This window comes from Talpa occidentalis, unplaced genomic scaffold (genome assembly GCF_014898055.3).
Source record: "Talpa occidentalis isolate TD23 unplaced genomic scaffold, MPIMG_talOcc4v2.1 talOcc4.8, whole genome shotgun sequence".
Taxonomy (NCBI): Eukaryota; Metazoa; Chordata; class Mammalia; order Eulipotyphla; family Talpidae; genus Talpa; species Talpa occidentalis.
The window spans coordinates 14,126,199-14,142,450 of NW_023605194.1; the positions used below are offsets into that span (position 1 = coordinate 14,126,199).

At 36.3% G+C, this 16,252-nt stretch overlaps 1 protein-coding gene across 16 annotated transcripts in view; it reads right to left on the minus strand.

The window, feature by feature from the left end:
• Positions 1 to 832: 832 nt before the first annotated feature.
• The window catches only part of ADD3 (adducin 3), a 115,369-nt gene continuing 99,949 nt past the window's right edge, over positions 833 to 16,252 (minus strand). For 14 of the 16 annotated variants that reach the window (XM_054690162.1, XM_054690172.1, XM_037495748.2 and 11 more), the window contains 11 exons: positions 15,967 to 16,047; positions 14,984 to 15,133; positions 14,366 to 14,509; positions 14,161 to 14,259; positions 13,036 to 13,218; positions 11,968 to 12,225; positions 11,173 to 11,292; positions 10,631 to 10,717; positions 5,436 to 5,559; positions 3,666 to 3,761; positions 833 to 3,082 (listed from right to left, as the gene is read on the minus strand). In XM_054690162.1, the coding sequence (XP_054546137.1) occupies positions 2,790 to 3,082; positions 3,666 to 3,761; positions 5,436 to 5,559; positions 10,631 to 10,717; positions 11,173 to 11,292; positions 11,968 to 12,225; positions 13,036 to 13,218; positions 14,161 to 14,259; positions 14,366 to 14,509; positions 14,984 to 15,133; positions 15,967 to 16,047 (1,635 nt within the window). In that variant the 3' untranslated portion in view covers positions 833 to 2,789. The remainder of the gene's footprint in view (positions 3,083 to 3,665; positions 3,762 to 5,435; positions 5,560 to 10,630; positions 10,718 to 11,172; positions 11,293 to 11,967; positions 12,226 to 13,035; positions 13,219 to 14,160; positions 14,260 to 14,365; positions 14,510 to 14,983; positions 15,134 to 15,966; positions 16,048 to 16,252) is intronic. The other 2 variants (XM_054690173.1, XM_037495750.2) reach the window with 1 other exon arrangement.

Sequence of the window (16,252 nt, forward strand, 5' to 3'; positions counted from 1 at the left end):
AGGAAAGGCACAGGCAATACCACCGTTCATGCTACATGGTTCTCAAGTTGAGCACTGGAGAGAATGATCTTTGTTACTTTATGGAAGAGAATTTTGAAATGAGCATCTTTCTAAAACAGCAATTTTTTCACCACAGGGTTATTCACAAACCAACATAATAATTAAATATCACCAAGACTATGAATCTATTCTCCTCTGCCTTAACCCTTCATTTTTATAATGGGTAATTATAGTAAAAACTTCAATTAACCAGAACCCTCAATTAACATGATTTCCCCTCTTGCACTCTATTTTTAGGACAAACCGGGAAAAAAAATCATAAGATATCACTCATGTGAGGGATTTAGTTTGAAAATCTTCTAAGGATGGATTAACTAAGTAGAAAAAAAATCTGGAATAAAATTATAGTCACACCAAGATAGTCAATATGTAGGAAATATAACTGAACAAGATATTGGGGGAATCGAATTCTTTCTGAATGCTAATGTGGTAGAACTGTACCTATTTTCCAATCTTTCTGCTACTTATTGTTACACTGTTACATAAATAAAAATCAAAGAAGGGTGGTGTATAAACCCTGCACATACTCTGCAATGTTTTCTGTTCTACATAAACAGATATGAATAGTAAAAAAACAAACCTGTTTGGGAATTATTTTCTCCAATATCAGCTGAAAAATACTTTCAATTAATTTGAAAATTAACTTACCAGGTCATTCCTTATTCAGAAACAATTTGTTATTCAAAGCTTCACTGCAGCATCTCAACAGCCCGTAAAGGCTTCAGGCTAAATAACCACCCCTGAATTGAAAGCTCATGACACCAAAGCCATCTATTTAAAATACTGTTTATTTGTGATTTAACATTAATTTGCATTACATCTATGAGCAACATCAGATAACATTTATACATTTTCCACAGGACACAGAGGTTCATTGGCTCATTCTTTATGCCAAAGCAAGTAAAGAGAGGCATTAGCAAAAGGTGCAAATAGTTCACTGTTGCGTTTAAAAAATATTTATGCACATTGCATTCATTTAAGATATATATATATTTTTAAAAAATTATGGAAAAGCATAGTTCACAGGTTACTGTTTCCACATACGTTGTAATACAACATAAATGATGTAGAACACACACACAAAAAAATCCTCAAATACAGAATTAGGCAACTGAAAGTTTCCACCAAAAGATCAAAAACACTGATTCCAGTAGTTAGTGAGATCTAGAATGAAATTCCCAGGCTCTATTTCAACTTTGCATCATCATACACATACAGTTAAACAGAACCAGCTTCAGAATACACTGTAATCGATGTAATTTTTTACATGCCATCTCACCCTCTAGAAACACTTTGGATTATTTTTACCCACTGACCATTTTGGATCATTGATTTTACATTGATTTGTGACATCACTTGGATGAAGGGGGAATAAACTATATTAAGCCTAGGTTTCAATTTGTATTTACATTAGAAAGAAAGTTAACTGAAAGACAGGGAAAGATCGGTAAAGATCTAGAAGTGGTAGTTTTCTCACTGGGGGGATTAGAACAACTGATTTCTTCTAGTGCTGCCTTTTAAAGATACATAAGTTAAAGAGATTTGCCCCGTTTAAAAATCAAGCAAGAAATACAATGATTTTGACAGAAGCAGAATTTTAGAAATTTGGGACGTTTCTAATTACACTTCAAATCCTATTATGAATGAGTCATTATCAAACTAGAATTCTTCTTTTCATGACACCTCTTTTGCTCCCTTCATTTTTTTACTTTTTCTCTCATTCCTTTTCATTTGGTTATCTTATGAGAGTTTCTTCAGTTATCAGCAATACTAAGAGATTCAAATATGAATGTAAGATTCAAATATGAATCTAGTTACATCTTTAAATGCTTTAATCCCCTTTTGATACCAAGTCCCTGGATTTTTGAAATATATTTAAGTATACTTAGTACCAAGCAGCTTCAAATATGCTCTACTGTTAAGTGATTGGCTAATATGCGTATGACATTTTTATACTGAATGGTATATAAACATCTCAACATACAAAAATCGTTTTTGCCAGAGTTAAACTAAATAACCCATGTTATGTGTACAAAATCCCCTTTGTTGAAAAATAAGGGGCTTTCTAAAATAATAAAAAAGGAAGTTTTCAAAAATTATAGCTTACTAAAATGACCTTTTTTTTTTTTTTTGGCAAACAAAGTTATTACTTCAGGTGAGGAAATTTTATACTATGAAACAAAATTCCTAATGAATTTTTTCTTAAAATTTTTAAAAAAGTTATGTGCCAGTGTATACTAATGCTATAGATTCTTAGAAGCTTTTAAAGCATTCTGTTAATGCCCATTGAAACAATGGGAACCCAAAAGGTACAGTCAATAATCATGGTAAAAAATTATAATCTGATTACCAAGTGAAGCAGGTACTGAGAAATAAAAATTCTCTCACTTTTCACTGGTAATTTCTTTCTGACAGATACTACGGAAAGGCCTGAAGTAATCAGACAGATATCTGTGGTGAAGTATAAGTATACTTCATGAGGGCAGAGCTAATTAAAACTAGCAATTGTTTAAAAATTCAAAGCCATTTTGGACATATAAAATGAGAGATGAATTTGAAAGTTTTTTTCATAATGTTTTTCTTTTAGTAAAACCTCTTTCCAGTTCTTAAAGTCCAGTTTGCTACATACCCCCAATCTGATCTACCACTGCATATTAATAATCAAATTAAATGTGGTATTTAAATGTGCAACGTCACATTGTAAGAGTAATAATTATAAAAAGATTTAATTAGGCTTCAACTTTCTCCTTTTTTTTGTTTTTTTTCAGAAAAGAAGGCGTGCGGAACTTCTTCTTTTTCTTGGATGGTGATTTTGAAGGTGAGCCTTCAGGTGACAGGACTTCTTCAATTTTCTCTGGAGACTTAATGGTAATCTCGATGTTTTCTATGGTCGTGCTTGTAGTTAACCTACTCACTCGTTTGGCAAGGTCATCTTCAACCTCATGCATGTCATCCTTGCCATTCACTACCATGACAGGCACGTCCATGGAGATGAAGCTCTTGGAAAATAGCTCATGGTTGTCTACAAAAAGGGGAGGGTTGTTTTTGTCGTTATTTTCTAGAAGTAACATCTTTGCTTTATTTTACAAAGCCAAAATGTTTTTTGTAACATAGTAAAGCATTGCTTTAATTCCAATAAAGATAAATCATAATTTTAATAAGCTATGGACCTATTAGCATGATGCTAATTTTCTTAAACAATATAAAGGGAATGAAGCAAAGTTATTAGATCAGAGAGTAAAGGCTAGATAAGTCCCATTTGATGACCTGACAGTTTACTGTAAATCAAGTCAGTACAAATGAGGACGACAACATATATTTCTCTTTAATTTGAGGGTCATTTGGCAGTCAAGTTTGATAAAGCTTTCATGCTTCTAATTGGAAAACATCACAATTTTAATTTCACAAATTCTTAGGAACTCTGGGTTGCTAAAATCTAGATTAAAGTGGTAGTCAATATAAACAGTAAAAAGTATAAAATTATTAGGAGCTTTAAGTAAGATCCATGGAAAACTTATAAGAAGAGGTTCAATTTCCTTACAAGAAAACAAATGACAAGTCTGAAGACTAACTCAGTGAACGCAATGGGAAATTACGTTGAATACCTTCTAATTTTTCAGGGATATTTTGCGGTGACTGAGTTTGAGACTGAATTTGTGAAACAGATGAAGCGTCATCTGAGAATAATTCCTGCTCAGCATCTGTTGGATAAGAGTTTAGTTAAAAGCCATGCAAAACAAAGAAGTATAAGATTTCAGGAAATGTTAGTGCATTTATCAAATGCTTGTATATACAGGGAGGACAGACTCCTCAGCAATGAGCTGAGCATGCTCAGTTATTCCATAAGTTGGTGATTATTCATTAAAGGAGGTTAATGCGTTAAAATTACTGACTACTAATAGTAACTTGACCATAGTCTGACTGCGGAAGCACAGCTACTGGCAGCCCAGGGAAACAATACATATACATTTAGCTTTTGCCTGAGCGTTAGAAAGCCAAAATACATTGAGCAGCCAGATGAGAAAATTATAAGGCCTCACCAATGATATGCAGTAGTGAGGCAGGATGCTCACTGAATTTTTTAAAACAATACCCAATTAGTAATTCCTGTCAGAACAATATTAGCGAGCTAAAAGAATGCCTTAATGAATGTGGAAGAAACTATAAAGTTTTATATATATGTGTGCATATATAAAAGGTAGTGGCTCTAGAATGCAGTATTTGTTACCTGACATCTTTAGGCTTTAAAAAAATAAGAGATTAAAGACGGATATTTTACAAAATACAAAACAGAGTTTCCAACCTTATGTTAGAATAAACAAATTCAATAATACTATTTGGAACACTGAGTGTCACTACATTAACAAGTCAGGATATCTTCCTTTTGTGATATCGGCACAACACACAGATAAAAACTATTCCCTGGATAATCCAGATATCATTAGTTCTTCCTACATGATATCTAAACAAGGACAAAAATTCTTTAACCATGGGTTCTATTTTGCTTTGGTTAAAAATTTCAACTGTATGTTGTGAATGCTCTAAAGCAAATGCTATTATGCTCTTTTGGGGTCACAGACTTCTTGCCTATCACCCTAAATACCCTGAATACCCCCTGTGCACTCTATGTAGAATATAAAATTAACCATATATTTTTCAGATGTCTTACGGACTGTCTGAAATTTATCCAAAGACCCAACACAGAGAAACCCTGCTATGAAGAATTTCTTGTTCTTGAGAAAAATGGAGCTAGCATTCACTTAACTGGGGCATGTTTATTAGTGATTCTTAAATAAAATACTAATTTAGGGTTCTGAAATCAGAAAAAAAAAGGCAACCGTATTAGAGTGCTCACATACTTGAAAGTCACTTCAAAATTCTAGCAGTTTGTTTTATATTTTGATTTTGAAATCAGAGTATTGGCAGCATGAAATATCCAAGAAATTTTACAAAGCGTTAAAGCCATACACTTGTGAATCTATAGTTATTTCAAAGTAAAAAGCTTTTAAAAAGCCACATACTATGAACTGTTTTTATTCCTGTGTCAACATTTAATTCAGCTAGCAATTCCTTCTTCATCAGGGGATTTCACTTTACTATAGGCAATTTTTTCCTAGTAATCAGATGGCTTTCTGAGGAAAACAGTTTTCTCTACATGTTAAGATTCATGGTCTGTGGTAGCTCTTTGCCTTTGAGCTCCATCTATAATCAGTGAAGCACTGAGAGAGATGACATAGAACAATCAACTTTAATAGGAAAATTTAAAAAAATAACAACACTGACTGCCTTCCATTATCCAAGGTGCTCTGCTGTTGGCAGCGTGACTATCCTAGGCTTACTAAAAAATTATCCTAATTATCTAAAAATTAACTAACCTTCCAGTCCTTGCTGTTTACGTTCGATCATCCTCTTATACTCTTCAAGCTCTCCTTCTGTGAGATGACTGAAAGGATTGGGAGGAGCTGGAGGGGCATGATCGTCGTCTTCAAATTGCATGGTCTTGCAAAGAAAAACCCAGACTCATTACCAAGAGTTTTACCTCTGTCTACACACACATGCAAATATATACATCCACACACATATATAAATGTATATATGACGTTAGTGACACTCCACAACAACCATAACAAGAAATGATAAAGTAACACGCATGCTCTGTTTAAAATACAACAGATTCGGGGCCTCCCTGGTGGCATAAGGGGTTAAGCACCGCACTGTGAAGCAATCCGCAGCCTCTGCAGCACGAGTTCGATTTCCAGTCAGCCAGGGAGCAACCCACAAGGGGCAGCAGACCTCTCCTGACTCGCCCGCTGCTCCCTTCAGCAGTGTATTTTGTCAGTCTGCCTGCTCTGTTCCCTACTCTGTCTCTGGTGAATCCTCTCATCTCCTGCATCTCTGGCCTGTACCCCAGCTCTTGTATGCATAAATAAATAAATCTTTAAAAAAATAAATAAAATACAACAGATTCATTGTATAAAAATTGACAGTGATATTCTCTCAATAAGTCTATGTAGTTCAATATTAATAACTTAAAAAGATAAAACTAATAAGCTAAATTCTAATAATCTTCACATAACTATTTTTAAGACCAAGAATTTCTCCATTTCAAAAAGCTTTTGTAAAAAAGGCTTAGAAAAATGAAACCTTACCACAAGAACTTCTTTAATAGGCTATGAAAATAAACTTGTAAGTATTTATCATAGGAATGGAATTGGTGAGATTTTCACCTAAATTTGGCAGATTGAAACCATGCATTTAAAAAATCCCTCCCACAACCCCCAAAAAATGATAGTAAAGGATCAACAATAAAAATGGTATTAAAAATTGAGGGACAAATGAATGGGAGAGGAGACAGCAGAGAATGAGAAATGATAATACACATTTTTGGAAGACGGGAAGAAGGTGAAGAGATGGGATAGCAAAGTTTAGCAAGTTGATGCCTTAGCCCTGCAAAGAATGTTACAAATGAGAAGCATCTGCATTTTCCCTATAGAGGTCTGGTAGGGCTCAGAAACCAGAGGTATCAGATACCAAAAGGTGGTATTTAACATAAGCTGGAATGAGAGACAAATGCAAAGTGTAAGCCCCAAACAGCCAAAGCTCTCCTGACTAAAATGAGGAAGAATGGAGGTATTACACCCTCAGACTTAAACTATACTACAAAGCCATAATAATAAATACAGATAGTACTGGAACAAAACAGACACATAGGCCAGTGGAATCGAACTGAAAGCCCAGAAATGACAAAGGAGCAAAGAATATACACTGGAACAAGGAAAGCCTCTTCAATAAATGGTGCTGGGAAAACTGGACTGCCACATGTGAAAGAATGAAACTAGACTACTATCTCACACCATGCACAAAAATCAACTCAAGATGGATAAAAGACTTGAATGTAAGACCTGGAACCATAAAATATATAGAAGGAAACATAGGCAAAGCACTCCATGACATAAACTTCAGAAACATCTTTGAGGACTCATCTCTGTGAAGCCAGGAAAACAAAGGAGAGTATGAACGTTGTGACTATATCAAACTGAAAAGCTTCTGTACATCCAAAGAGACAGCAACCAAATGAAGAGAAACCACACTGAATGGGAGAAAATATATGCATACCATACATCTGATAAAGCAATGGTATCAAAGATCTACAAAGAGATTACACAAATCAATAAAAACAAAGCAAACAAGCCAATTAAAAAAAAAAATGGGCAGAAGTAAAAAGCTATTTCTCCAAAGAAGAAATGCAAATGGCCAACTGGCATATGAAAAACTGTTCAATATCTCTTATTATCAGGGGTAAGCAAACCAAAACCACAATGAGATACCACTTCATACCTGTGAGAACGGCCCATATTAAAAAAAGAAAAACAACACATGCTGGTGAGGATGTGGTGAAAAGGGAACATTCTTACATTGCTGGTGGGAAGGTAAACTGGTGGAGCCACTATGGAAAGCTGTGTGGAGAAGCTTCAAAATACTAAAAACAGATCTACCATATGATCCAGTGATTCCACTCCCAGGAATCTACTCAAAGGACACAAAAACACTAATTCAAAAGGAAACCTCTACCCCTATGTTTATTGCAGCACTATTTAAAATAGCCACAATATGGAGACAACCTAAATGCTGCAAAACAGACGAATGGGTTAGGGACATGTGGTGTATATACGCAGTGGAATACTACTCAGCAGATCAAGGGAGATAAACTCATGCCATTTGTGCAACATGGATGGAGCTGGAATGGATGACGCTAAGAGAAGTAAGTCAAAAGGAAAGATAAATATTGCATGGTTTCACTTATATGCAGAATATAGAGAAGCCAAACAAAGGGTCAGGAAAAAGACAAAATTTGCCAGCTCCCCACAGAGCTGAGGCCTACAGCAGGGGAGTGAGAAGGGAAGAGGGTCAAAGAGGAGAGGGAAGAGCACAAGGGACATGGAGATGGGTCACGGGTGCTATGGTGGTGGGAGAAATACAAAGACTACACTGAGGAGAGAAATCAAATACTGTTTCAAAATTAACAAAAATGTAGGAAAATAAATTAATTAAAAAAAAGCATGAAGCAGAACAGGTAGATTCTTAGATGCCCTTTTCTATTCCACAGAAAAGTATTTATCTCTTTCCCATCTGCAGATCAGAGGATATTCTTTAGAACAACTGATTAGAGGGTACAAATTATGGTTGAGGGTTCCCAGAACATAGGTGGGAGACCAAGAGGAGACTGAAGAACCTTCTAGATAACCAAGCAGTCCTAGAAAAGAACTACAGGTATTAATATTTGTGGATTCCTCAGAGAAACAACACAGCATAAATCCAGTCACCCTACAGTGAAGCTCATCAATTCCCGAACTCTGCACACACCCAGAGCCTCTGATTGGCTTTCAATGTCTCATTCTTAAACAGACTACCAATGGTTAGCAGACACTTGAGGCAAAATTCCAACATGGAGTAAGAGACCAGAATAAACAAGAAAAAGGGAACTCAGAAGAGATAAAGGCAGCTGAAGAAAATTTAAAACTGATTCCCTTAAAGCAATAAGAGGAAAATACTAGATTCATCAAAGAAGGGCCCAAAAGTTATTTTTTAAAAAAGGAATATTCAGGGAATAAGTTTTAAAAATTAAAATAAAAATGGAAAATGAAACAGAAGGGTTAGAAATAAAGTCAAGACAATCTCCCATAAAATAGGATTAAAAAGATAAAACGATGGAAAGCAGGGAAGAAAATAATCAGAGGCTTCATCAAAGAGGTCCAATTAACAGTATATCTTGAAAGAAAAAGGAAAACTGAAGAGGAAAAAACTACAAAGTAAATACAAAAAAACAAAAACAAAAACAAACAAAAAAAACCAAAAACCAAAAAACCCAAAACCCAAACTGAAGGATATGACTTTGCAGATTGAAAAGGATTATTAAACACTAGGAACAAAGACTACAAAGAGATCTACGCAGGGCACCATCATAGCATTTCAGAACAGCAGGGATGAAGAAAAGCCCTCAAAGAATAAAAGTGGATCGGGGCAAATAACTAAGGTGGGTTCAACCATATGACTTGGCCTGCTGGGAGCAGGACATCTAAAATACGTCTGGAAGGCTGTGTCCAAGGTCATTTTTGCTGGCTACAAGCAGGGCTCCGGAACCAGAGGGAGAGCACACTGCTCTTCCTAGAATGGAAGGTGATAAAACAGAATTCTATCTAGGCAAGAGATGTGCTTAGAAAAAACAAAGTGTACCAAGCAAAGAACAACACAGTGACTCCTGGTGACAAACTGAATAAAACCAGAGTCATCTGGGGAAAAGAAATTCGTGCCCATGGAAACATTCGCGTGGTTCATGCCAAATTCTGCAGCAACATTCCTGCTAAGGCCATAGGACACAGAATCTGCATGGGGCTGTACCCTCAAGGATTTAAATTTACTGAAAAGCCAATAAATAAAAGTGGATTTGGGGCCTCCCTGGTGGCGCAAGGTGTTAACATAAAAAAATCGTGATACTGTTGCAGTGACACCTCCATGTAAGGGGGAGTTACCATGGTCCCTGCCCCACTTAATGTGGGTGGAGCTGAGCATCCAGGTGAAGCTTTACAGCATGGAAGGTAGGGCTCAGATAAGAAGGGAGAGTTCTTATTCCTGCAGCCCGCCCGGCACCCTGGTATTTCTGGGAAGGAGACACATGCAGGAGAGACATGTGGGGAGACTATAAATGTCAGCTGTTATCTTGACTTATACTTTGATTTTTGCTCCTTTTGTCTCAAACTTGCCTGGTTCCTTCTGTCGCCTTCCTGTGGTTCCCCGCCAGAAGGTGCCTTAACCTTGTAGCAAGCTTTTGGGCCTCAGGGGCCCGCATGGGGGCAACCCTGTTTCATTGGGCATTAAAACACTTTGGGTGTTTTAATTAGAATATCCTTCCTTTCTTTTTTCCTTTCTATGCACACACTTCTATTAAAGATCTTTCATAACAAGAGTCTCTCTGTGTGTATGAATGGCCGGATGCTTTAGAGGGTGCAAGTTTGGGTGTCCCTGGGGGCCCCTCAGTCGGGCACTAACAATATAACATTACTGGGAGAATGAAAAAGCGTGTGTAAACAGGTTAAATTCTCATCTTCCATAAAAGATGTCACTGCTATCTTCATTAGTTCCAAGATGCATTCTACCTTCACATTTTCTCATCTCTAAAAATACAGGTTCAACTTATAATTAAATGACTTCCTACTGTTATAATTGCCAGAACTGTTACTCTCTTAGTGAGATGTAGGATGATATATAAAAACTTTTTCTTATAGTTGATAACACAGATTCAATGAAATACAACGGAGATCTAAAACTGATAAACCAAGAGAAAGCAAAATAAAGATGCCCTTTAGAAACATGAAGGTAAACACTAGAAATAATTAAAGAACTGAAAGCCTTTGCTTAGGATATTGGGATTTGAAAGTGATATTTTAAGTCTTACAGATTATTTTAAACTTGTGTTTTTATTAACTTCATTAAAAAAACAGTCATATTAAAAAAGGTAAAGAAATTAAGGGAGTAGATCAAAAATAAAGATCATATTGCTTCATGAACTTACAGAAGGAGGCTTATCCACAACAATTCCTGCAAGCAACTGAGATTGTGGTCCTGCTGTTTTCAAGTCATATCGGTTTTGTTCTCGAATCTGAATTGAAAAACAGTAACAACATGTTCTCAACAAATTCTTTACAAGTTCTTTGGGGCAGCTATGCAGATGTCCTGTACTTTCTCTCTTCCTGACGCTTAGTACTGTTTGACCATGTGAGAGCCTCTTCAGTTCCCACCACCATAAAGTCCTCTTTTTCCATTCTAACAATACATTAATCTCTTCCACTCTTCTTGACATGTGATATCCCATTGTCTAAAGGTGTTAGAGCACTGTTTTTCACTAACACAAGGGCTCTTAGAGGTGGAGATATGCTTAGTATTCCCCCTGTAACCTACTCACCTGTTACTAGCACAGAAGTGGAACAGACAATACAAGCTAAAAATACATTGAATTTAACTTCCAAGTTTTCTGTAGTCAGATTTAATAACTAGTGATTTAAATATAAAACAGCACAAAAATGTCTCCCCTCACCATGGAAGATCACATCTTACCTTATTTCTCTTTTCTAATACCTCATTTGGGTTTGTGTTCAAAGGAACAAACTGATTTGGATCTTCAATTTTGATAGGTGTTCCACTACTAACTTTAGAGGAGTCCTCTGCTTTCATCCACTAAAGAACAAAAAATTTTCGAGAATGAAGCTTTGTGTTAAGAAATATATAGGTTTTTAATAACTGTTTATTCACTCAAGGAGGGGGTAAGCATAGACTGCCAATATTCTAAAGAATTTCACCACTGTATTTAGTGGTCAGTTAATACATATCTCATACAAGTTAGAAGAAAAAGGCTCACAATCAGCATTTACTAAAAAAAATGCTGGTACTGTTCATGTGAATACTTAATTATACCACTAATTAAACTTTCTCCTCTTGGTATCTCTAAATATGAAGCTGGGAATGAAGCACATAGAGCTTGATCTCACATGAACTCACATTCAGAGCTGTCTAGCGAATTAAGTGTCATCAACAGATGATGGCCAAGAAATCACCGAAAGTGACTCAAGGAATCTCTTAAGATTTTGCTTCCCTGACTTTATTTTGGTGGACAGAAAAGGCCAACTCCATGACCAGCATTTTATAAAGGGAATAAACTGGTGATAATCTACAGTATGATAAAAGCACATAGACAGAAGAGCCTTACATAATTCTTCTCATTTACCCTGCACTACAACCTTTAAAGAAGGCAAATAGTCATCAAAATTTCCAATATTTTTGACATAAAGCTTAATTCATGAATAACTAGGCAAAATATTTAGTAAAGGCAAGCCAAGTGAAACAGTGGCATACTGTGATTTTGGTCCTGGGACTGGTTTCCCCATTTCGAGACTCCTCAGGCACATTCACTTTCATGTAAGTATTTGGTGAGTTCAGCCATCTTGTTTTTTCTCGCTGCTGTCTCTGTGCCATGTATTTGAGAGGAGAGAGTGGCACTGCATCATCTTCAAATGAAAAAGCAGTCACAGTTGCTGGGATTTCCACATCACTTTTGTGCCTTGGCTTCTCTCGAATGAGGGGGTGCCTATAAGCATAGCCTGTTCTATACCCCTACGGAGGAAAAAACACATATGAAAAAATCAATTCTGTATCAACACAGCATTTATAATTTTTAAACAAATGATTCAAAATGACCCCTTTGTTGAAAAACAAAGGGGAAAACTTACCTCCACCCACCCCTCACCCCCCCACCAATAACCTTCACATAACACCAGTTAAAATGAAGCAAGTTGCAAGATCTGGTTAAAACTAACTCCAGCTGACAATGTGATTTTCATTCATACAACTGTTCCTGACAAAGGTAATTTCAAAATTGCTGACTAGAAACACTTCCCTAGCTATAAACTGGTTTTCTGGAGGCTAAGTTGGAGTGCTCATTTATGTCTTTGCTCCTGAGTCCAAAGGCTATCTGCCATCTGACACTTTGTGGAAGAGGGAAAATTCTAGATAAGGTGACATTTGCATGTTTCACTGTTTGCTTCTTTAAAATAGGTAAAATTATACTGGAACACCTTCCTAGGGTCCAGCTCAGCTTCTGGAGGAGGAAGGAACATGTTCCAAAAACAAAGGGAAATGGAAGCATTTTTTTTTAAATTTATATATATTTTACATCATTGTTCTTTTTTTTTTTTTTTTTTTTGTGGGACCCTTGCCGGGGCCGGGCAACAAACCGGTGCTGCAGAGGCTGACAGGCAGCCTCCCAGCCCAGCGCTCAACCACCAGGGGAGGCCCCATTGTTCATTTTTAAACAATGTTTGCTTTCCTATTGTCCCCCCTTAGGTGTAGTCCCCATAGAATTTCCTTCGCCAATGCACCCGTGCACCATCATGACATTCAAGTTTGTTAAAACTTTTCACCTACCAAATTATCTAGAGTCCTCATTAGCCCTTCAAACTCAATCTCGCCAACCTTCCATTTGTGATGGGAACCCATATTCACGCCTCCTCCTCCAGATGCTGCCACAGTGTGCGTGTAAGCTTTATACTTCTGAAGATCCAGTATAAGCAGATTGTCGATTCCACCTGCTCCTGCTAATGCCTGCACCTGTAGCCAATGGAAAAATACAGAAGCACAACTGTAAAGACTATAATGAGTATTTTGCTTTTCAAAAGGCACAATTGCAATTCAGCAAGTATCCATAATTAATCACTCAGGCTATCAACAACAAAACAAAGTATTGTTTGTGAAAGTAGGCAGTTGAGGTGTCTTTTCCATCTACCTGAAAAAGACAGCTTCCAGGACTCTCACTCACCACAACAGAAAACAGAGTCATACCTGTGAACATATTTCAAGAAACTAATTGTTTTGCCAAATTTTGAAGTTCTTTTCTTGCCATTTTCCCCATGACTATGTGATAAATACTTTTGCTGAAAGTTATAATTTTAAAAGAATATAGGCATTATACTATGAATTTAAGGATATTTAGGCAGAAGTTAACTTGTTAATTTAATTTGGGCTTTTTTATAGTCTCATTTGAGAAAATGGCCATGAAAGTAAAGAAAGAAGTTGCCTCTTAAAATAAGTTGAAGTTGGGACCTCTTTTTTGTAGCTCTTCTAATAAATAAAGATTATTACCAACTACTCAAAGAGAATCTGCTAGCTTTACTTGAAAAGAGAAAAAAAAACCCACATCTTTGCTGGCAGGTGCCTTTGCTTCTCAATAAACACCATATATAACACTAGAGCATGAAAATAGAGAACAGTGCAATTATACTTTTTTAAAAAGTAGGATTATGGAGAAAATGCTGTTTGTGAGAGACTTAGGTATGTGTGAGTTTTAATTTTCTTTCTTCATATTTTTAATTCAAGAGCTAACTGAGTTGATCCTTTATTCTCAAGTAAAGCAGAACTTCTTTTAAAAAAGATCAAAACAAAAAGCCACTGGTCAAATAGTATTTTGGAAATAAGTAAACACAAAACTCAACCAAGCAAATAACAAAGCAAGAAAAAGGGTGGGGTGTGGGGGGGCCAGATAATTTTTCCCACCTGAATCTCACAGGCCATCTGCGCATTAAAAATATAATGAAAAGCCTCCTCAATTGTTTCTCCAAGTGCAACCACACCATGATTTCTGAGTACCAGCACCTAAAATAGAATCCCAAAACTTTAAATAACTGGCATAGCTTACAATGTTTTCATCAAAGGCAAAAGCAACAGAATTATGTCCTTGGTAAGAAACTCTACTACATACCTTACAACTGGGTCCAAGAACTTTTTGCAATTGAATTCTCTCCTCCTGTTCATCAAGTAACCCTTGGTAGTCATAATAGGCGACATCTCCCAGGATCAGGGACTCTTGAGAAATTGGAAGGATCCCGCACTTCATGGAGGACACCTATTTAATTTGGTCCATGCCAAGACAACACATTTAGGTACTAAATATGTTTTCATAGACATCTGATTCTTAAGTTGGCTCAGGAAGCACCCTATTCACTGTGTTCGTAACAGCCCACCTGCCACTTAAATACTTTGCTTCTTTCAGAAAATAAAGAACTTCTTAAAATACTACCTGATTCATGTTGTATTACTTGGGTATGTATGTATATATTATATGTGTACCAAACAGTATGAAAATTCTTTACCCCAAAGAATTAATGACTCAATTATTAAATTGATTAATTAAAAAATTCAAATACTCTCTCTCTAGCTGTGTCCTAAAATAGTAGCATTTGCTTTCTCAGTATGCGGAATATTATTATTTTAAAGGTGATTTTGAGTGGCTGGGGCTGAAAGAGTGCATCATGTAAGGCATCATGAAAATAACACCTTTCCCAGAGTGACTGTTAGCTTGGGCACTGGCATAACTTACAGCTGCTGTGGCAAGTGTATGGAGGTGTATCACACACTTAACATCAGGACGAGTCGAATAGATTGCAGCATGTGGACTGAATCCTGTATGGTCAATTTTCAAATTAGTACTTCCCTGATCAACCACTTCTCCTATTATATTGACTTTCACCTGGAAAAACCAGAAAGACATATTTAGTTGGTAGATATATATCAACGTTTGCCTGTGTCTTGCAAGGAAAACCAAGAAGTGACAAACTTTTTTGCTGAAAACCAGATTGTAAATATTTTAGACTTTGGGAACCTCTGTTGCAACTACTAAACTCTGCCACCCTCCATAATACAAAAGCAGCCATTAACAATTGTGAAAGAATGGGTATGGCTTTGTTCCCATAAAACTTTGTTTATAAAACAGGTAGTCTGCGCAAAACTTATTTATCAAGAAGTAGTTTTGAAAAAGATCACTGACTTATAAGCTCTTCATTGAAGGTCTAGACAAGTTTGGCTTTTACTAAACTGGCTTAAAAATTTCAGCTCCTATTGTACAGGTGAAGATAGTGACTAGGGGTACTATCATGGAAAAACAAAACAATAGAAGTCAGGCCCTAGCCTTGCATCAAGTGAACTTTGTCTAATTATCTATAAAATATACATAGGCTATCTGTGTGTGTGTGTGTGTGTGTGTGTGTGTGTGTGTGTGTGGCGGGGGGGCAGTTCTAAAATATATTCCAGAACATACAAGGTGGGAAAACATTCAGGAATCTCTTCCAAACATGGACACGTTAACTGATAAAACCAACTCATTTATTAGTCTTTTCAATTATCCTGTTTTTCTTGAACCCTAAAGTTTTTCTTAAAAATCAACATAACTTTTCAAACTCTTTCCTGTTCACTAGTATGTTCTTCCATCCATACCTTCTCTTGTTCTAGCCTGTGCTAAAAGCTACAACCTGTCAGAAAAGCACAAAGGAACAGAAAAAAATAACATAGGAATGAAAATTATACCAAATTGGAGGCTGTGGCTTCAGAAAAAGATAGGCCTCTAGGAATTATTATAATGTGATCTTGCTCCTTACTTATTCTTACCTGGGAGAAAGGAAAAAAAAAAAACAACAGGGAATTACTATGAGGTGTTCATATTTTGCAGAATATATTTACAATTAATACTTGATTTTTTTTTAAAGATTTATCTATTTATGCATATAAGAACTGGGGTACAGGTCAGGAGTGTGGTGGGTGAGAGGATTCACCAGAGATAGATTGGGGAACAGAACAGGCAGATTGACTGAAA